Source organism: Ziziphus jujuba, chromosome 4 (genome assembly GCF_031755915.1).
Source record: "Ziziphus jujuba cultivar Dongzao chromosome 4, ASM3175591v1".
In the NCBI taxonomy this organism is placed as follows: domain Eukaryota; kingdom Viridiplantae; phylum Streptophyta; class Magnoliopsida; order Rosales; family Rhamnaceae; genus Ziziphus; species Ziziphus jujuba.
Window position 1 is genome coordinate 27833934 of NC_083382.1, and position 22640 is coordinate 27856573.

The following is a 22640-nucleotide window of genomic DNA, read 5'->3' on the forward strand; positions in this document are numbered from 1 at the left end:
GAGTACCTATAATCACATGAAAACCATGAAAGCCAGTTGCTAAGAAAAAGGTAGAACCATGAATACTATTCGAAATAGTGAAGGGTGCTTGATAATATTCCATTCCTTGAAAGCCAGTGAATACTAGAGCCAGTGAAACGGTAGCTACGGAATACTCCAGAAGGGAATTTTGCTTTACTTCCCTCAATCTTCACTTTACACCATGCCGACTCCCCTTTCATCATAAGGCGTGGAATAAGACCCGGGGGGAATCTCCATGGGACTCCAGAATTGCATCTATCATGGTACAATGAGGATGAGTTTTATCTCCAACAGAAAATCCATGAACTCTATTGTTAAGCTCGATCCAACTGTGCCCAGGACCCTTTTTCACTTCTAAGTCTCTCAGTCTCTTCCTCACTTCCATCTTCTCACTCCACTTCCAACACATATGTTAGGCAAAATTAAATATGCAGGTATTTGCTTAGGATTTAAACTAAATATCTTCTCTGCTAGACAACATTATATAATGTTAAGACATTCAAACACAAGACCAGATAACATTCAATAATTATCAACCTCATAAAAATTTAAACTTTAAGAAAACATATACATTTTAGCAAGAATGAAATAGTAAATGGGATTTTTGTTGTTTATTGTTGTCATTTTCTCTATTCATTACCATTATTATGGTTCTTTTAGTCTTTGCTCACAAAAATGGGGTCTGCAATCAAAAAATGAAATAGCAATAAAAGATTGAAACAAAAATTGTAAAGCCTTGAGAAAGTTCGACCAATAAGTGGTAGGTTTTGAATTTTTGATCAAAAAAGTGCAGGGAGGTGTACCATAAACGTTTATAGTGTCCTGGGGTGGTTCCTTATCAGATTTCTTCACTGTGAGATCAGCACAGACGACAGCATGAATTATCTTGTGTAATTCTTCAAGGTTATTTGCCTTAATTCCTCTTTCTCTGTACTCACCAAAGGATTTCACTGAAAAAAAAAAAAAGAAGAAGAGAAACCCAGTAAGAACTTCAAATATGATTTTGACAGATGCATACAAACAAACAATAGGTGGCTTTGAAAAGAGAAATAAAGAAATAATTACCAAAAGAAGAATTAAAAATAGAGAAGGATTACTAGGAGAAGGATCAAAGTTTGTGATAAATGAAAAATGAAGAACGTGAACAAACCCAACAAATAATCTCAAATAAACCTAACCCTTGAACTAAACCCAAAATTTACAACAAGATAAACTTACCAATGATTGAGAGAGAGAGAGACGGGATCACACCCAGAGAGAGAGAGAGAGAGAGAGAGAGAGAGAGAAGAGATCTTAGAGCTGTTTTGTCTTCCTTCTATTTTTCTTTTGATATTTGAAAAGGATAGTTTAGGAATATTGAAAAGTAAGAGGGTAAAAGAAAAAGATTGAGAATCAAGTGGGTAAATTTCCTTAAGGGTCTTCCAATAGGTGTCAGGACCCGTCCAAAATTCCTCACCGGAACCCTAGACAAGCCCTGATCCCAGGGAAACCCTACCGGACCCTCCAATGGAAAATCCGGCAGAACCTCCCCTAAGGGTTGGACTTACCACAAATTTCCTGCACTGAAAACACATTTCTATATTCATCCCCTTATTCCTCCCACTTTACTACAAGTTGATTCCACAAATTTACAGCACTCCAAATGAATAACAGTAAATCAGTGCATAATTAATACTAAATGTCCAATACAGTATACAGAGCATTATACAAATAAATATGAAATTAATACGATGACAGATAAAGAAGTAATACAAGATGGAGAGGAAAAAGGGAAGAAATGCTTCTTGGACTTTCAGCAACGAACTGAGACGTCGGGCTCGCCCCGAACGATCAACGTCTCCCAACCTGGACCTAGGGGAACGGAATTTAAAAACGTGAGATGCTAATCATCTCAGTGAGTGACCCTATCTACTGTACACCTTTAATATTTATAATATAACAAATAAAGAAATTTAATTAATACCAACAATTAATTAAATAAATAAATAATAATAACAATTGAAGTAATACTTTCTCTCAAAACCTTCACTATTCACTCCGTTGGAAATGTTCCCCTTTTAAAATATTTTCACAAAACCCGATATTCGTATTTCCCAAAAACCAAGGGATCCAATTAATTTAATAAACAATAGATAAATACCCCAAATATAAATAAAAGTAATAAATTATAATAAATAATTTTTGAACACTTTGGGATTTGAAATTTCTATCCGAAAATTTATACTTGATGCACCACACCATATATCAGTGATGCCCTCTGATACCCAGCATCCTGAGCACCGACTGGTGGGGAGGTTAAAGAGAGAAACTTGCATATGGCGCTTCGGCTTCCAGACAGCGCCGCTGCTGAAACCGTCATCCCGGCCAAGGAGGGGGGCGGCTATGTGCACTATATAAAACTTGCCTGCCCTCGGTCAAATGACAACTCACGGGAGACATAATAACTTGCGCGCTAAACCACATATATACCGGAACACCAATACTGTATGAGTGCGTCTAAAATAATTATTAAATCTCTTAATTATTATCGTACCGATTTTCCAAAAATCACCGTGGGAAATATATCAGTTTTCAATTTCACCATCCCACATATTTTCCTTTAACATACCCGGTACGAAACCATCGATAACAATATAAAAATAATTTTTTTCGTAACACAAAATCCATCAAATAATATTCCACGGGCATAATTATCAAATTTGAAACCACCAATTTAAACAAATAATTTCCTTAAAATATTTAAACCAATTATGCCCAAAAATAATATTAAAACCACATATGATTTATTATTGAAAATACCTTGCTCATGCGTAATAAATAAAATTAAATCATAATAAAATAATAATTTTTCACAATTATTATTAAATTGCACCACATGAGCATAATTTCAAATATCAATTATACACCAATTAAATATAATTAATTGCCCCAAAATATTTTTAAAGGTGGGTCACTCACCTGGAACAGGCAATTAAACCATGATCCACCATAGGATCAATTCCACAACGCACACGTGCTCCTAGAACAACGATTCACACACAGTCAAATAAATTAATATTTTATTCGGATAAATAATACCCGGTACCCGGGGAGTCTAACACAAACGTTAACCAAGATTGACAAATTATATACCGAATCGAAGCTTGAGTGACGAGGATCACGAATCCGGTCTTACTTCCCGGAGATCGGACCGGTGGTGGCCGGAATCTCGCCGGAAAGCTCTCGGCCTTTAGAGCCTTGATTCTCCCAAACCGTCGCGAATTGGAGAAAAAGGACACCGGATTTGGATTTAGGGGGTCGGAATTAGTGGGGAAGGATCAGCGGTGCAACTGGGTACTGGCCGGAATAGTGATTTCCGGCGAGCCGCCACGGTCATCGGCAACCATCGCCGGCGACGGCGCGTCCGGTGGCCAATGGCTGAGATTTTTGGGGGTTTTGTAGATCAAGGGGAGAGGGTTCCAACGGGACCGGCGGTGAGGTAAACGGAGGCCGGACAGCGAAGAAATCTGGGTTTGAAGATTTTCGGTCCTTCGCCGGAAAATACACCGATCCCAGCGCATTGAAGGTCCGGTGGCCGTGAAATTTGGTGGGCTGACCGAAAATGAGGAGGTGGTGAGGGGTGGCTGGCGCGTGTGGCTTGAAAATGGCCGGAAATGGGTCAAACGGCGGTGGCCGGTGGTGGAGGGGAAAAATCACCGTCGCCGGAAAACGCTCTGATCCGGGCGCGTCGCTGGTTGGTTGGCCGTGAGATTTGGGTGGTCAGTCGAAAATGGAGAGGCGCCCCTGCCTGGCCGGGGCGTGTGGCCCTCCGGTGGTAGGACGGTGGCCAACAGGTGGTGGCCAGTCGTTTCTCTCTCTAGCTCTCTCTCCTTCTCTCCTTCCCCCGCCGTTTTGCCAAAATAAAAGCCACCGTGGGTGACACTCTTCACCCACGTGGACCTCTCAGACGTCGACACGTGGTGTTTTCCTATTCATCGATTCAAAAATATTAAAATATTACGATAGTCGGAAAACTTCACACGTCCATAACTTTTTAACCAGATGTCCAATTAAGCATGCCACTAGTCTATGAACTCGTATCGACGAGCACTTTACAACCATACAAAAGTCAAAGCAAAATTCTACAACCATAAAAAGTCAACTCCCAGCACCTTTTGGACAATTTGAATCTCGACTTGTTTTGCCCATATCTTTCAAACCGTAGTTCCGTTTTCAACTTGCTACTAGTCTACGAACTCGTGCCAACGTGTACTTCATAATGGTACCTCAGTCAACCTAGAATTCCATCCGAGTCAAAAAGTCAACTTTTGACCCCTTGGTCAACGGTCAATGGTCACCCTTGGTCAAATTTGAGAAAATTCCAGTGTACTTCGGGATGGGATGTTACAATAGCGGTATTGGACCAAATTCCCCTTTCTGTTTTCATAAGAAAAAGTTTCGTGTTTCATGGATAAGGTTTAGATTGATTACAATGATATATTATCAATAATATATTTATCTATATATATATATATATGATATTTAATATATATTTTGATATATTTATTTAGTAGTTTTAGTATTATTTTTTTAATATTTTTATAACTAAGTTATCTATTTCTATCAAAATTTATTAAAGTCCATCAATGTCTATTAAAATTCACCATGAATGTTTATCAAAATCTTTTATAAAAGTTTGTTAAAATCCTCTATATTTCTGTAAACTTTATAAAAGTAAATAGAAGTTCACAAAACTCTAAAAAAGATATTCATTTAAAAAAAATTATAAAAACCATCGATCTAAAAAAACCTATAAAATCTAGATTGAATATATTTAATAAGTTAAAATTTTATAAAAATTAACATTATATAATTTATAAAAATAATAAGTGATTTACTTAAAAAAAATAGCCTATAAAAGTCATTAACTTAACACCAAAAGGAAAAATAAATAAATAAATAAAAATAAAAATAAAAATGTTTTAAAATCTAAAGTGGATACTGTCAATAAGCTAAAATATTAAAAAAAAAAAATACTATAATTTATGAAAATAATAGTTACCATATTTTTATAGATGTCATATATTTTTTTAATTGACATTATGTTGGCCAATATATCTCAAGGCAGTTTGCTTATTTTATCCTTTCCCATAGTGATAAAATTTTGCCTTCAAAAATAAAGATAAACAATTAGAATATGATGTAGCTTATACATTGTAATTTCTCAATGAAAGAATAGTTACTTCAAAAATATGCTAAAATTATATGTTTGAGCATATTGTGAACAAAATATGTACAAGAAAAGAGGAATATACAGCTCAAAAAGTGAATGGTCATGTGAGGGTAAACTTGTAAGTTTCGTGCCTAAGGAACCCTTTTATCTTTCAAACTTTATCAATTATGATATGGCACTTTCAAAATTTTATTGACATCTAAGTTTTTGTGTTTCATTAGCATTTATTATTAACAACAAGATGTAAATTTCCATTTCCAACCATTTGTTCATCCAGTTTCTATAAACTATCCAATATATTTGAAGGTATTATATAACATGGTTACAACTGCTTTAAATTAATTTTAATTTTCTTTTATATTTTTTAAATTTATACCAAATCATGAAATTTGGAAATATAATTTGTAATGTACGGTGTAACAATAACATTTGAAATAATTTATTCACTTTTCTAAACATAAAAAAAAAAAATCTTAAATATTTATGTTGTTTTTTTGGCTCAAATATTATATATATATATATGTTATTTAAAGGTTTGGCATAACAAATTACTAAACATATCAATATATAATATGCATCAAATAAATGAGAAAAAATGGAATTATATCATACTAATTAATTCTATTTTTGACCCAATTTTTATTTTTATAAGTTTTTGATTAAAATATTATTTAATAAAATAAACTAAAGTGATCTTATAAGTTTTCGAAGGCATTTCATAACACGGTTACAACTGCTTTAAATTAATTTTAATTTTCTTTTATATTTCTTAAATTTATACCCAATCATGAAATTTGGAAATATAATTTCTAATGTACAGTGTAACAATAACATTTGACATAATTTATTTACTTTTCTAAACATAAAAAAAAAATCTTAAATATTTATTTATTTTTTTTGCTCAAATATTATATATATATATATATATATATATATATATATATGTATTTTAAAGATTTGGCATAAAAAATTATTAAACATATCAATATATAATATGCATCAAATAAATGAGAAAAAAATGGAATTATATCATATTAATTAATTCTATTTTTGACCCAATTTTTATTTTTATAAGTTTTTGATTAAAATATTTAATAAAATAAAATAAAGTGATCTTATTTCATCATTTTGATTAAGCTTGCACAACTATGGAAGCTAGAGGAGAAGCGTAGAAAGTAGGAATCTTAGAGAGTTTGAGAGAATATAAGTATTTGTATTACTTATAGAAATATTGGATGTATTACAAATGAAGGCACATATCATAAGGATCTGCAATATTCTAAATATGTACATTTGCTATTTATCTAGTTAAAGTCAAGATTATTTTAGGCTTATAATCTCTAGCAATATATCAGATGAAGGCACATATCACACTTGTTATAATCTCTAACAATATATCAGATGAAGGCACATATCATACTTGTTATAATCTCTAACAATATATCAGGCACATATTACACTTGTTATAATCTCTAACAATATATCACAAGGACTATATGTGCCTTCAGACTATATGAAGACACATATCACACTTATTACAAATGAAGGCATATATCATAAGGATCTATAATATTTTGAATATGTACACTTATTATTTATCTACCTAAATTCAAGATTATTCTAAGCTTATAATCTCAAACAATATATCAGATAAAATATATATATATATATATATATATATATATATATATATATATATATATATATATATATATATCTGAATGTAGTATGAATTCAGGATAAGTCTGTTTACCCAGTTAGATAGATTTGAAGCTGTTTTAGAGTATCAGATTTTGTAAACACAGCATTTTGAAGGCCTATAGTGTATGGTCAGATCTGATAGTATTTAGTTGGTAAGAATTAAATCTTTAAATCCGGCATCTATTTGCAAATGCTTAACGTGGAGTTATGCATCTTTATAATTGGTTTCTTGTATAGACGAATTAATCTCAAATCCGTTCAGAACAACTTGTAATTATCTTTTGTAGCGTCTCACCATTAATGCCAACCAAAGTCAACTTGAGAATTGAAATCTTTTCTAATCCTGTGAATCCCTTAGGTAGCTCGATTTGACACCCATAAAGTTCCAAGTGTATTAGAATTGAACAGCTCCATATAGAATTTGAAAATTTGAAAGAAAGGTAGGGAATGATCTTAAAATATTTGAAAATCAATTTTTGTATTCCAGCTAAAAAATCTATAAACTATTGTTTGTACAATTATCTTGATAATGACTATCTTGTAAGATAATAACACCAATGTTATCTCTATCTTGTAGATAATAACATTAGTGTTATCTATATCTAATAGTTAGTCTTTATTTTTGTACTTAGCTCCCTTATAATTAATCTTTATCTTTATACTTAGCTTTTATCTTTGTAAGTCAATAAATATCTATATGTAGTAGTGACACACTTGTTATAATCTCTAACAATATATCACAAGGACGATATTAAAGGAATTACTGCACCAAATATGGAAGAACTCTTTTTTTGGCTTTTTTTTTTTTTTCACATTCTATGTCTAATAAACGTTAACATGTTTAAGTCTTTCATAGGTGTGTGATAGCAATCAACTTGCATTGGACACCTTGAAAGAATTTGTAAGAGTGGAGAGGAATTCAAAATTTAAAGTTTAAACATCTTACACTAGTGAAGGTGATCAATATCATTAGTGTTGATAGTTTTGAAGGTGATACTAATCACCTTCACTATTGTAAGATGTTTAAACTCTAAATTTTGAGTTCCATCCAATTTACACTTGTCATTTATCTATCTAAAGTCTAGATTATTTTAGATTTATCTATAAAATATTTATAAGAAATATTCTAGAGATGATTATTCTCAGGGATTCCATCCTAGAACCTTTTTGAAATAATCTTTATAAATATCTTGTAAATAAGCCTAGAACAATCTAGACTTTAGTTGGATATATGATAAGTATACATATCTAGAATATTATAGATGTTTGTGATATATGCCTTCATTTGTAACACATCTAAGAATTCTAACCTCTTTAGAATAATTAGGAATAATATACAAATGATTAATCCAAATATAGATTATTCATCCTATAAAAATGCAAAGGATTTAAATTCTTTAACAAACTCAAACTATCAAGTACTTAAATTATTTATCCTATTTTATATGGGTAATCATTTTAGTATTATGTTATTATGTACGAATGATATATGACTTTATATGTATAATATATACAATAATTTTCTCATCTAGATTCCTAGATAAAATTTTGTCCGAGATAACATGTATATTTAAAAAGATACAAATGTATATATTTTTTTTTTTCTTTTACACGTGTATCCTTCAAGAATATGTGTTATTCTCTGAACAAAAATTTATATAGGATTTCCACATAGGAGAAAAATCATATATATATAGAGGTATTTTTTTTAGAAAGTTTATTTTATTTATCTAATATACTGTCAACTTGGGTTTCCCTCACATGTTATTGGGCTTAGAATCAGCTGACTTATCACCAATAGTAAAGATTTTCTATAAATTCATGAATTTTGCATAGAAAATATTTTTAAAAAAAATGTATTTCCCATTCGTAGATAGCAATGTTTTTAACTCATTCAATGTCAAGGATGATCCCTACTACCTTCAAAGGGAGGTTGCTTATTCCATCAGAATTCTTATCCATTTTTCTTTCAAGATTTAAGGGAATTAATGTAACCACAGCTAGCTTTTTAAACATTCAAGAAAAATGAAAATATATAATCAACTTCGATACATGATGCACCAATTCAAAAATCAAGCATTACATTATTTCTCTCTATCCCTTTTCTTTACCCCAATGATTATCCCACACTAAACGCATAATAAGTGAAAGACCAAAAATCCAATTAAATAAAAAAGTACAAAAAGCAAATCCAAACCCCAAACCAAAAAGCAAAAAAGATTAAAAAGTTCTCCACTTTCAACAGCAATGGTTAATCACCAAAGAATCAACCAAACAAAACCCAAACCCAGATAATTTCTTGGAAACCCATTACAAACCTGCACTAAAGACTTAATCAATAAGAGACCAAAAATCCAATTAAATAAAAAAGTACAAAGAGTAAATACGAATCCTGTGAAGATATAATCCACAAATGCATCTTGCAAAGATCTGGTGTATGCATGAAGTCAACATTTGGAGAAGACTCGAGCTAATTCAATGGATAAGCTTCAGAAGAGCAAAACGCATCGTTTCATTTACTTGGAAATAAAGAAGGGCAAAGCAGTCATTTCCAGCATATTGTAACAGAATAACGGCATAAGTTGGACGACGTCGTTTTGAAGCTGGTGTGTAATATATATATGCACAGAACTCTTTCCTTTCGACAGAAGGAAAAACAGAAATAACAGAAACCAGTCTTTTTCAAGCTTGTGAATGAGAGAAGAGCTCCAAGATTCTTCTTTACCTTTTCTTTAATTGTATTCTTTTCTGAGTGAGAAATAATCTCTAAGTGAGATTGAGTGATTGTTGAAAGGGTGTATAATGGGGCTTTGGATTTTGGTGTGTATGTTTTCTATGTGAAAACCTGTGTGTATACAAGAAGGGATAGTTTGTGTAACTACTGCAAGATCAATAAGAGACCAGAAGCTCTCACCGGAGCAACGAGGACGTAGGTCATCTTGACCGAACCTCGATAAATTGTATTGTGTTTGTTTTGTTCTGATTTCCTAACAAATCCAAAACCAAAAAGCAGAAAAGACTTTAAAGTTCTCTATTTTCAACGGCAATGGTTAATCACCAAAGAATCAGCTTAACAAAACCTAAACCCAGATGATTTCTTGGAAACCCATTTCAAACCCGCAGGATCGAGCCAAACCCCAATGGTTTATCATCATTTATTTAGAGTCAATTAAACAAAGCGATTTCTTGGAAACTCATTTCAAACTCTGAAGACTTAATCCAAGCTCAAATCTAAAACACCAAAAAGATTATAAAGTTTCCCACTATCAACTATAATGGTTTATCGTCAATCATCGTTTTAAAGCATGAAATCCATTTGTAAAAGCAATTATTATTTTAGAAATAACATGAAATCCATTTTTCTAAGGAGGCAAGAGCAAAGGGGGAGAATAAAAGTATTACTTGGAATTGATCACGGTGGCGATTGATAGTGGGTATGAAACTCTAAAACCCTGAATTGATCACTGAGGTGGCTATCAAACTCTGATGTTACTCTGCAATTGCAAGCTAATACTACAAACCCAAGATTTCTTTTCCTAAAAAGAAACGAAATAAAGAATGTCAAACGTAGAAAGTTTGAGAGCTTTGAATGAAATCTAATGGGGGAGACAACCACAATGCTGACAGTATAAATATATATATATATATATATATATATATATATATATTTTTTTTTTTTTTTTTTGTTTACGTGCTCACTTGATTAGGAATGGGAATATAGATCATGACATGGTGACATGACTAAAAAACGATACGAAGTTAATAGATTTGAGTTTATTATAAATAGGTTTTGGATCAAATTCGGATCAACCCATTTAACATTATTATTAACATGTCAATTTCGGATTGACCCACTTAATCCGAAATTGACACAAAAATTGATCCGTTTTAATTAAATATGTCAATCTAATTCAATACAATTATAACTTGTTTAAATTATAACTTTAATATATTAAATTTTCCATTAATAAAACTTTAACTAATATTTTTTATTACTAAATTACAAATTTATTTAAAGTTGTATTATTAATTTTATTTTATTAATTAAAAAATTAAAATAATATTTGTTCACTTAAATATAATATGATAATACATGTATGGATATATGGACATTGAAAAAATAAAAATTAATATGCCTAAGAGTATTGAAGATGTAGAAAATTAAAAATATGATTATTAATAAAAAAAATTTATATTATTTTTAGAGAAGTAGTATTAAGTTTATTATCTGGGTAATATATATATATATATATATATATATATATATATGTATAATTAACTATTATATGAGATTATTATATTATCATATCATATGTTATATTATTATATATATGTAACTATAATTATATGATTTTACATATATATTTTAATTTTGAATTAATTAATGACTAATATTTTATATGAAATAATTAATTTAAAGAAGTTAATTTATTTAATTTGATAAATTTCGTGAAACGGATTAATTTTGTGTAAGTGGGTCAATATCGTGTAAATGGATTAATTTAGTATAAACAGATTAATTTCATGTAAAAAAAATCATGTTATCCAAATTGATCTATTTAATAAATGGATTATATAGATATCGAGTCAGGTTACCTGTTTGTTAAATGGATTGTATTTGAGTTGAAAATTTTTTATACGATTAATAAACGGATCCGAATTTGGATTGAGCAATTTTGACATAATTAATAAATGGATTGATATGAATACGATATACTGATAAGAATTACCACTTCTAGACTTTATATATGACTTGGAAGAATGTGCCAAAAAGAAATTTTTGAATGGGATTCTAATTGATGAAAACAAAAAAAAACAAAAAAAAAAGGGATTTTATTTCTAATAGATAAGACTTAGGGTTTTTTTGAAAACTAACCATCCCGTAAATGGTTTTTTGAAGAATAGAAAAAAAAAATTTTTTTTTAAAAAACTAGCCACCTTTTAGGACATCCGGACTAAAATATCCTTTATTACTATTTTTTTTTTTTTAATCTTTTTTCCCTACCAAAACACTTATTTTCTCTGCTTTCCCTTTCCCTTTCCTTTTTGAAACACAGCAAGGCCTTCGAACACACTAGGGCTTTAGCTTTCCCATTTGAAACATTCCATTCAAACACAGCTAAGGCTTTCCTTTCCCTTTTGAAATAGACCATTTGACCCTACTCACAATTCCTTTCCTCCTATCCATTATTGAGGTTGAAGAACCAACCTCTTCTTTCACTAGTCCAAACTACGAAGCTGAGGACCCAAAAATCTTCCTCCTTTTCCATTGTTGATGCTGCACAATCCAACTTCTTCAAAGGTTAGTTTCGCTCCCTTTTTCTTTTAGCCTTTCCCTTTCAAAATACACCATTCGACTCTACTCACAGTTCCTTTCTTTCGATTTGTTATTAAGGTTGTAGAAGCAACCTCTGCTTTCACAAGTCCAAACTAGGAAGCTCAGGACCTAGAAATCTTCCTCCTTTCCCGTTGTTTATGCTGTACAGTCCAACTTCTTCAAAGGTTAGTTTTGTTCTCTTATTATTATTATTATTTTTTTACCTTCACTTTAACATCTCCGCCTACTCCCTGTAAAAACTTTCAATTTGATTCCGCTTCTCAACTGGGTTTTTGTTTTCCTTATTATTCCCTCTTCATTTTTATACATTATGTACCAAAAAAGTGGTTTTTTTTTTTTGGGTTTTATAGGTTTGATAAGGAAAAAAGTTTTCTACATATAATAGATAATGAGACGTTGATGTCTATGTCTGATAAGGAGATCTCTAGCGTTGGCATTAATGGTGGTGATGGTGAAGGTGGTGGTGGGTGTGGAGGTGATGATGGTGATGAAGATGACGATGAGAGCGGTTGTGTTTGTGTCTGATATGGTTCTGAGGACATTTTGTTTTGGATAACATGCCTAAATATTTGATGTTGACTGTTTCATTTTATTGTCTAAGTTGGTGCCAATTACTCTCTCTAGTCTAGCCCACATGGTGATGATTTGAGGAAGGGATTTCATCAATGCTACGCATATATATCTGGGAAGTAGTGTGAATTGAGATGGTTAGGATGTTCTATAGGCATTTGGCATGTTCTTCTCCAAGTACCTGAATAAGTTTTTAGATGTGCAACTCATCATTTATAGTTGAAGCATATAGGTGAAGAAATCATTCCTTTACTCTCTACAGGCCCTTAGCAGATACCATAACTTGATTTTAAAAGCTTGATATGCATAATATTATTCTTGGTCCATGGATTTCTTTATTTCTAGTTCCAAGAAACCTTTTCTTGATTTTTGTGGGAGACAAAGCAAACACCTGTAGCTATTAATGAGATATTTTCTTGAGTATGAGAAGATTTTGATTGAGAAAATCACCATAAGAGTATCTTATAGAAAATTATTTCTGCTTGCTTAAGCATGTAAACTTTCTGGTTTAACAATGCAAGGAAGATCTAGTTGTTTACTAATTTTTTGGATAGCCTCTTGCTGCATATCTGCAATTATAATATGCATGTCTTTTATAAACTTAAGAGGCTATGCAAACAGGATGTCGTTTAGAAATTAACCTCTTTATGTTTCTGTGGCTTAAATTCAGATGTCGTTTAAAAATACATGTATAGAAAAAAGAGGTTACATAAGTTGCAAATATGGTTTTTGCTCTTAGAAAACTATTTGTATATAGGATTGTTGATCCTGTAATTCTAATTGGTTTTTCTGAATTAGTAACCTGTTCTAATTAAATTCGTGAATTGTAGCTGTATTATATCATTGAAATTGCTTGTCATTGTTGTGGTCAATACCTCTAGGGTCTAGCCTACACGTTTCCTTCTCTACTTTTCTGGGATTCATTAAGCATACATTGAAAAACATATAACTTGTTGGACTTCCTCTGGCCTTTCCTGCCAAGTGACACTGAGCTTCTCACAAGGTTCAAGATGATGCTTCCACTGTTTAATGAATTTTGCTTCAAGCTTAAAGATTCAATTATAGAAAACCATTTATTCAACAACAATGACAAAAAAAAGAAAAAAAAAAGAATAATGGACAATCATTAAATTTCTTGATGTGTTTTAGTTTAGGAGGGCATATAGAAAATGCACCAAAAATTACTGCAACAAGAAAAAGAAAAAAAAAAAAAAAAGGGAGTAGAGTTGGGCAGCAACCAAATAGCTAAAGAAAGTTCGAAAAATGTTTAGTTACATAAGCAATTTCAAAGATCCCTATATAAGAGCATAATATTACAAATGAAAAAGTCTCAAGTACAAGGATAAAACCAGAGAACATATTCTTACATCAACACTAAAACATTGAAATTCCTAATAATATTATTTACAATGTCATTTATCTTTTTATCTCTTATTCTCTTTCCCTGTTATAAAGAGTTCTGCTGAAACATATAATGAAGTTTAGCTTTTCATGCACATGCTATAACCTGTTTGAAGCCTTCCCTCATTATGTAGTGAAATGAAATTTAACTTTTCATGAATATGTTGATTGTTTTTGTGTCTTTATGGTAGCATGTTGCAAAGGATGGTTATAGATTTTTCGACTTCCTAGTACTAATCTTTTACTGTTAGTTCTTCATAAGCTGATTTTTGACAAATGACCATAGAGTACAGGAGGTGAGGAGTTGTCAATGAAATTGTCAGTTGCTCTTCGATGTTGTCTCTTTGGTGGTAAAAGTGGAGCCGATTATTCTCATTACACTGCAAAAGTGACCATAAAATTTCCTTTTCACATATGCATTTTTTCAATTGGAAATATGTATGAATTGTGTATTACATTTATTTTTCTACCCTTGTTGATCTTATATAGAGGTTGTTGTAATTTGTCTTCAGGAGCTGGAATTTCCCTTTCATCTTTAGTAGTTGTCGAAGGAAATATTTGTTGGGATCCTTAGTAATATTGATTTTCTATATTTTTCAACATTGGAGGAGCAAGTGATGGACTGAGCAGAAAATTGAAGCACAAAATTTGCCATCGTTAGAGTTACAAGTGTTTGCTGAGAAAATTACACACACACTTACAGAGATAGAGAAAGAGAGAGAGATATATATATATAAATAGATAGAGAAGCATTGGTGGCGGTTTGTCCCCCATTAATGTAAGTTGCTTCTTTGAACAAAACAAAAAAAAATATTGCAAATTAATTTCGCTTTAATGTAACGAGCTAATCTGAGAATTTTTATTTGTGCTGTATTGAATGGTTTTTCAGAATTATCGATAATTTCCATGATGGATTATTTTAGAGATGATAAGTCATCTCTTTATAAATTGCTCAATTTTGAACCTTTGTCATTATGAGCTATGCTTATAATATTGTGTTATTTGGTGTGACAGAAATGTTTGTGTTGCATGGTTAGAATGTGAAATGTGAAATTAAAACTATTATGAAGTTGTTTTTTTGTTTGAATTTAATGGGAGGTTTGAATGTGAAACCATAATGATTAATATGTGTTAGAACCATAGGTTATCCTTAGGAAGCAATGTCACATGCCCATGGTTGGTTTGTTGCCTAATGTATAATGTACACTAATATATAAAAGATATTGTAGCTTTCAAATCCACATATGCGCTAGTTCAAAAAGATTCTTTAGCCATTTTCATTAAAATTTTGCACAAATCTCGTTAGGTATATGTCATTTAAGTTCTGGAAAATTTTCCGCTTGGCGGAAAACTTTTCCTCCAGGAGGAAATTTTTTCCTCCAAGCGGAAATTTTTTCCTCCAAGCTTTCCTCGTGTCAGAAAAAATTCCTCCATATGTTATGCTTTGTTGTATTTGATTTGCAGATAAATGGATTCAGATTACCAACGAAGGTTTTGGGACTCGGAGATATCGAGGGTAAAGGTTAATTGTATCATTTATTTATGTGCCTTCTTTTATTTGTTGTGCTAACTGAAATCTTGTAATGTATTGACAGTTGTTGATTCCACTAAACAAGCGCAACATACATTGGCTTCTAGGGCACATGGACTTGAAAGAGCGTCGTATGACTGTATATGACTCAGATAAGGCTGGCAACCAAAACAGGGGAGAAATTTATTTCCAGAAATTATGCATTATGTTACCTTATTTACTGCGGTCTGCATCTTTTTATGAGCAGCGGACGGATCTTGTAGACTCTGTTGATGAGTTTACATGTGAATTGGCACAAAATTTCCCCCAGCAAAGTAACGGGTAAAGCCCCTTAATACATACATGTTTGTTGAATAAATATTAACTATTGAATATGGTTCTAATAATACTAATATATGTTATAATAATTGTTTTTTTGTAGTAGTGACTGTGGCATGTTTACACTCAAGACCATCGAGTTTTTACATGCTAGATTACCAATGAATTTCACACAAGATGACATAGAGTTCTTTAGGAGGAAGTATGCATATGTGGCTTACAACAAAGAACTAAGCACATGAGCTGGGTGGTGATGCATTTTTCTTTCCTTTTGTCATGTTTATAGATGCATATTCTTTATTATATTAGACTTTTAATTGTAAAGATAATGGTGGCTTATAATGTTCATTTAACAAAGATAACGATGTGTTATTGATGTAAGAATAACTAATTGACCTTATAGAAAATGTGCCATATTTATTTATTAGAATTCCATTATGCACAAACAACTTACGAGCTCAATTGCAGATTCTAAAAAATTTTCCGCTTGTCGGAAAATATTTCCTCTAGGCAGAAAACTTTTTCTCCTGGAGGAAAAATTTTCCTCCAGTCGAAAATCCTATATGGAGATCAATTGAACCCTCTGGATAATTTTCCACCAGGCGGAAAAGTTTTCCTCCAAGTGGAAATCATTTTCCTCTGGTTGGAAAATTTTTCCTTCAAGCGGAAATCGTTTTCCTCCTGTTGGAAAAAATCATTGAATAATTTTTACTCCTATCAGAAACTAATTTCCTCCACTTGGAAAATCAATTTCTAATAGATTATTTAAGTTAATAGTGGGGTAAAATAATTGAGAGTGGAGACAAATATTATAAAGATGAAGATGGATTTAACAAAAAATGTATTGTCATTTAAAATCAATAACCATTTTAAAGAAAAGAAAAAATGATATATATTTGTTTTTCTTTTCAAAATCATTTGGACATTTCATAAAATGAGATGTAAACTAAAGATTTAAAATCAACTCCAGAAAGCCTCTTTTCATTTGGGATTAAATTAAAAAAAAATATTGCTAAATAATCTTCTACCGTCGAGTAGAAAATATAATATCCAAGGTATGAACTAATTATCAAAACATATTAAACCATAACACTAAATTAAAACTTTCTAATTCGAAGCATAAGACAATGGATTCGTACATCTCTGCCTATAATGTCCAACACCACCGCATCGGCTACATATACGTCCAATAACATCTTCACCTTCGGATGGTATGCGTTGCATCCTCGGCCTACCAGCTCGCCTACGTGTCCATCTTGGTGGAAGAACAATACGACTTACCACATCATCCGGAGCATGCCACTATTTTTCATCTAACATAGGGTAAATGGACTTAGCATAAGCTGCACGATATGCATCCGCAGTATAGTAATGAGAACACATACCATAAGGAGCAATTTTGCGGTCTCTGCAAGCGGCAATACAACGATCACAAGGATATTGATCAAGATCGAAGACTTTGCATGAACATATTTTTTATTGGAGATTAACTGTACCCCTCAAACTCCCACCTTTCACAAGAAATTCATGCATATTAATGGCTTTCACACATAGTCCGATGGACTCCAAATTTTGTAGTTTGAGTTGCTCTTCCATATGGTCAATCACAGGGTTCGTCAATTTTGCAACTACAGTACGTCGCTCATAAAACCATCTTTGCAGTAAATCCCGTATGTGCTTAATTAATGCTACTATTGGCATCTTTCTAGCATCTAGCAAAATACCATTCAAGCTTCCTGCAATATTGGTGGTCATGATAGTGTATCTTCTACATGGAGAAAGAGAACGTGCCCACCTTGTAGGGTCACATGATCGAATGTACTGGGCAACCCTATTGTTTTTTGCCTCAATTTGCCCCATATAAAACTCAAAATCTTCAACCAAATATGCACTAGCTGCGAGCATGAAACATTGTATTAATGTTTCATCTCTCGCATGTCCATTTGCTTTAATATTTCTGCTTATATGGTACGTGCACAGCGCATGATATGCATTGGGAAAAACTTTGCGTAATGCCCTTTCAATAGCAGGGTGTGCATCACTCACAAACACCAAATCTGAAAAATCTCCAATGGCATCCTTGAGGTTTTGGAAAAACCATGTATATGCTTGCTCATTCTCTCCATCTCCAAAAGCCAAAGAATATATTTGCTTATTGCCATCCATGCCCGATGCAATATACATGTACCCTTTGTATTTCCCTTTCAATGTAGTCACATCAACAGCCAACACGGGTCTTACGTGGGATATAAATCCCCTAATGCTTGCTCCAATCGCCATAAAAAAATATACAAAATTGTTATTATCGTCTGTTTTGATACGTGTAAAAGTCCTAGGGTTCTTCGACACTAAATCATAATAGTAGGTAGGCAACTTAGCAAAATTCTCCTCTGTAGATCCATTAACACTGTTAAGTGCATACTCTTTACCTCTCCATGCTTTGTTGTAGCTTATATTCACCCCATATTTCTGCAAAAAATCATGTTGAATTTCTTTGGGTTTGTAAACACATACAATACCTTCATATTTAGATTTGATATATTACCCGATAACCGGATTACTTGCCTGCTTATGTTCTCGATGCACGATATCTAACGAGCAACTGTGTACATTATCAAAAATTCTCACAACAAATATTTTTCCATTTTTAAATGTGGTTGCACGTAGTCGCCATTTACAAGTATATTCTAAGCATACAATCTCATATCGTTGTGTAGTTGACCGTGTCACCTTGAACTCCTTATTTTCACGCATGCAATAGATACTTAATTTATTCTGTAAGTCACGTTTGTTGCGAAATAATTGTTCAACTACTATGCTCTTACAGCCAATGAACTTTGACAAAAATATGGCCATAGAACCACTTCTGTTGCTTGATGATATGTGGTCACTTGTAGCACGATGAACCCTAACATCATCAACTCCTTCATTGTTCATTTCAGGATGCATATCATTATCATTGTCCGATAACTCATGACCAAAATCTACATCATTATGATCAACATCATCCCCTACTGCATTGTAATTCTCATCATGATCAATATTATGCAACTGCTCATACTCCTCATCGTTAGGAAACCGTTCAGCATAGTCACCTCCAACATCAACTCCTTCGTGGATGTTAAATGATGTCCAGGCCCCACGAACATCAACTTGATCTCTAAACTGAGTTTTTTGAACTATAATTTCCTGAGATATAGCCTGAATAGGTTCAGTACTGGAAACTTGTGGTAGACGAACACCAATTGAAGGACAAGAAAAAGAATGAAGATTACTCCCACTATCCGAAGAAAAGGCTGTTTGATGAACATTTCTAGATACATGTTTAACTTTCGCAATCACCTCAACATACAATGGAGGCCGCATTATTGTCATCCCTCCATTCGACCATTCCTCACTTCTTGAAGAAAGCATTTCACATCCCTATCACAGCGTATTTCTGTAGGATCCAACTTTTCTGCACATCGTCTATATATCCATTTTACCTTTAGCAAATATTCATTTCGATCTATCTCAATAGAATTGAAAATCTCATCCTCTAACTCTGATTTTGTGCATCTCTTGCCAACAGAAACCATTATATTTTTACCATTTCGATATTCCTAATTACCACAATCATTTTGTACCAATGTTCCATTGTATAAAACGGCAATTACAATATCATCATCTTCTATTTTACTACAAAATTAAATGAATAACGTTAAACAAAATCAATAAATATATAAAAATTTGAATAATACTAAACAAACATATTAACTGTATAAAAAAGTTGATTCTGTTTTTTTTTGGGCCAAATATAGCTTTTTCCTACTAGCGGAAAATTGGCTAAAAATTAGCGGAAAACTTGCGAAAACTGACAAATTGGAGAAAAATTGCGGAAGTTCATCTTTTTCGCCAAATTTCCTCCGTTTTTACTGTTTTTCGCAATTTTTCAGTTTCACACAAATTTTCTCCTATTTTCAAACCATATGCCACCTAAATATCTTTAAATTCACATATAACATCTCATAAATTAATTTCTTGCATATCCATATTAAATAAAAAGCTTAAAAATTCCAAAACTAACAAAAAATACAAGAAAGAAGAGAAAAAACACGTATTTCCTCAGTTTCATCTAATAAGAAAATAGATAAAAAATTTACTTGAATTTAGTTTCAGATATGAAAAAATACAAGAAAATGAGAGTGAGAGGAGATGAGATGCAAAGAGTGTTTGTGGCCTGTTAGAGAAACCCTTGCACAAAACATGAACGGCTATGTAGAGAAAGAAGGAAAGAGTAAAAAAAACATATTGCATAATTTTCAATTTTGTCAAGAGTATTTTTGTCCCAAGATGGCTAGTTTTTTTTTTTTTTAAATTACTATTCTTCAAAAAACCATTTACAGGATGGCTAGTTTTCGAAAAAACCCTAAGACTTATTTGAGCTTCAAGGTCCAAAATTTCTTTAGTTGTCCAGCCCAATTATTTCGAGCTCAAGGTTCATTATTTATTATTAACGGTGTGATATGGATTTCTAAGACCAATTTCCTCTCTGGACCAAATATATAAGATTAGAATTTCGCCCACGTCACTTTTCCTTACAAGTTGAAATTCCATATTAACCTTTTATTCAACCTTATTTTATTTTATTTTATTTTATTATTGTTTTATTTTTTCTGGAAAAAACCACTTTGTGTTCAACCTTGGTATATAATCTTTCTAAACCAACCCCGCCATCGCACCCTCCCTTTACATTCTATTCTCATTTTTCATTGCCTATCCCTTTCTCTCTATGTTTTTTCTTTTCCTGTTAGGCTTTACTTCTTAAACCTCTCTGTTGTTTCCATATATACTATATGCATATATATATATATATATATATATATATATATATATATATATATATGTATATAATTGGTCTTTCATCAAGGATATATGGTTTTTTATCATGATCTAACTTATTGGTTCTTGGATTTTTTTAAAATGTTAAGATTTAAAAATATATTTGGGATTTGTATAAATCCTAATAAGATTGATTTTGCCCACTTAGAATTTTTGTATTTCATTACACTTATATAAAATCTTAATTACATTTTTAAATCTTAATCCTTCAAGATATCCAAAAGTTAATAAGTGAGGTCCTAATAAAATATCCATTAGAATCAAAGTTCAAACTTTTTGTATCGATAAAAATATTGAGAGTTCAAAATATAGAAATATCCATGTAAATATCGAAAATTATCAAATATCAATAAAAAATTATAAAAAATGATAAAAATTTGTTTTTAAAAATAAAATTTTTTATTAAAAGTTTAGGATTAGTTTATTTAATTAATTAATGATCAAATTGACTATTAAAATTGCAATAATATTGAATAGATATTATATTTCTCTTAATCATTCAATTTATAATAAGCATTAATAGTATAAAAATGTACTATTATTAATAAAGAATGCAAAAAAATGCACATTTCATAAAATTATTTATTAATTAAGATATATAGAACAATTATTATAATTATATTATATTTTATATATATTATTACAATACTATAAAAAAAAACTCCTAGGTGACTGATAATTGTTTGTATCTTTCTTATTCTCATTTTAAAATATAAAGTGTAAGAAATAATTATTAAATGATGCATCTTCTTGATAATTTTGTATGTAATTATTAACATATCATCGATATTGAAATTTTAAATCTTCATTTATAGAAAATATATTTCCTATATATCTTTCAGTTTTTGTTTACGTTTTAATTTTTATTTATTTTATAATATTTATACAAATATTAAGTTTACTATTGTAAAAAAAAATAATAATAAAAAAAGATAGGTAGGTAAACTTGTTACTTAAAATACTAATGTTTTGTAAGAATATGATATGTAAACTTGTCTAATATAATTTTAGACATTGTTTGTTAATTGTGAATTTTTTTTATTTTTATTTGCCTAATTATTGAAAGACAATTAAAATGTAAGAAATATATCAATAATATTAATTTGGCAAAAATTTTAACTAAACATCAATAATATTTATAAAAATTTTTGGTAAAAAAATTTAACCAAAAAAATAAATATTTTCAAAATTTCTATGAAAATTTATGATTTATGGAAATTATAGATTTTTAACGAAATTGTAAAGGATTTGATGTAAATATTATGATAAAAAGTTTCATGAAAATTATAGAAAAATATCGGATACTTCAGCTAATATTGTGGAAATTGTCATTGTTTCTATTTGGGAGTTAAATTTCTTTTTAATGTGTTAAAAAAATAAAAATTTCATGAAAAATTTTGATATTTTAAGCTATGATTAAAATATCCTGATAAGAAGTTGAATGTATATATATATATATATGTTGCAAGAAACTACCAAAAAAACATAATATTATATTACCACAAGAGCAAAACACATAGTATTATTGCACAAAATAATCTTTAGACTCTACACTTCATTTGCTTATGAGACTCACCAATTTACTCAAATCTCTTTCATTACCTACTTCTCATTCTTTTGTAGTCCACCTTTACACTTCTTCACTCTATCCCACTTTCTTTGCCCAA

The 22640-nt window shown here is 31.0% G+C and overlaps 1 protein-coding gene across 1 annotated transcript in view; it reads right to left on the reverse strand.

Annotated features, from left to right (window-relative positions):
• Positions 1-677: 677 nt before the first annotated feature.
• Positions 678-22640, reverse strand: part of LOC132803583 (putative F-box protein At3g58860) — a 64407-nt gene continuing 42444 nt past the window's right edge. The window contains exons 3-4 of the mRNA XM_060816819.1: positions 825-971; positions 678-703 (exon numbers count right to left, since the gene is read on the reverse strand). Of these exons, the coding sequence (XP_060672802.1) occupies positions 678-703; positions 825-971 (173 nt within the window). The remainder of the gene's footprint in view (positions 704-824; positions 972-22640) is intronic.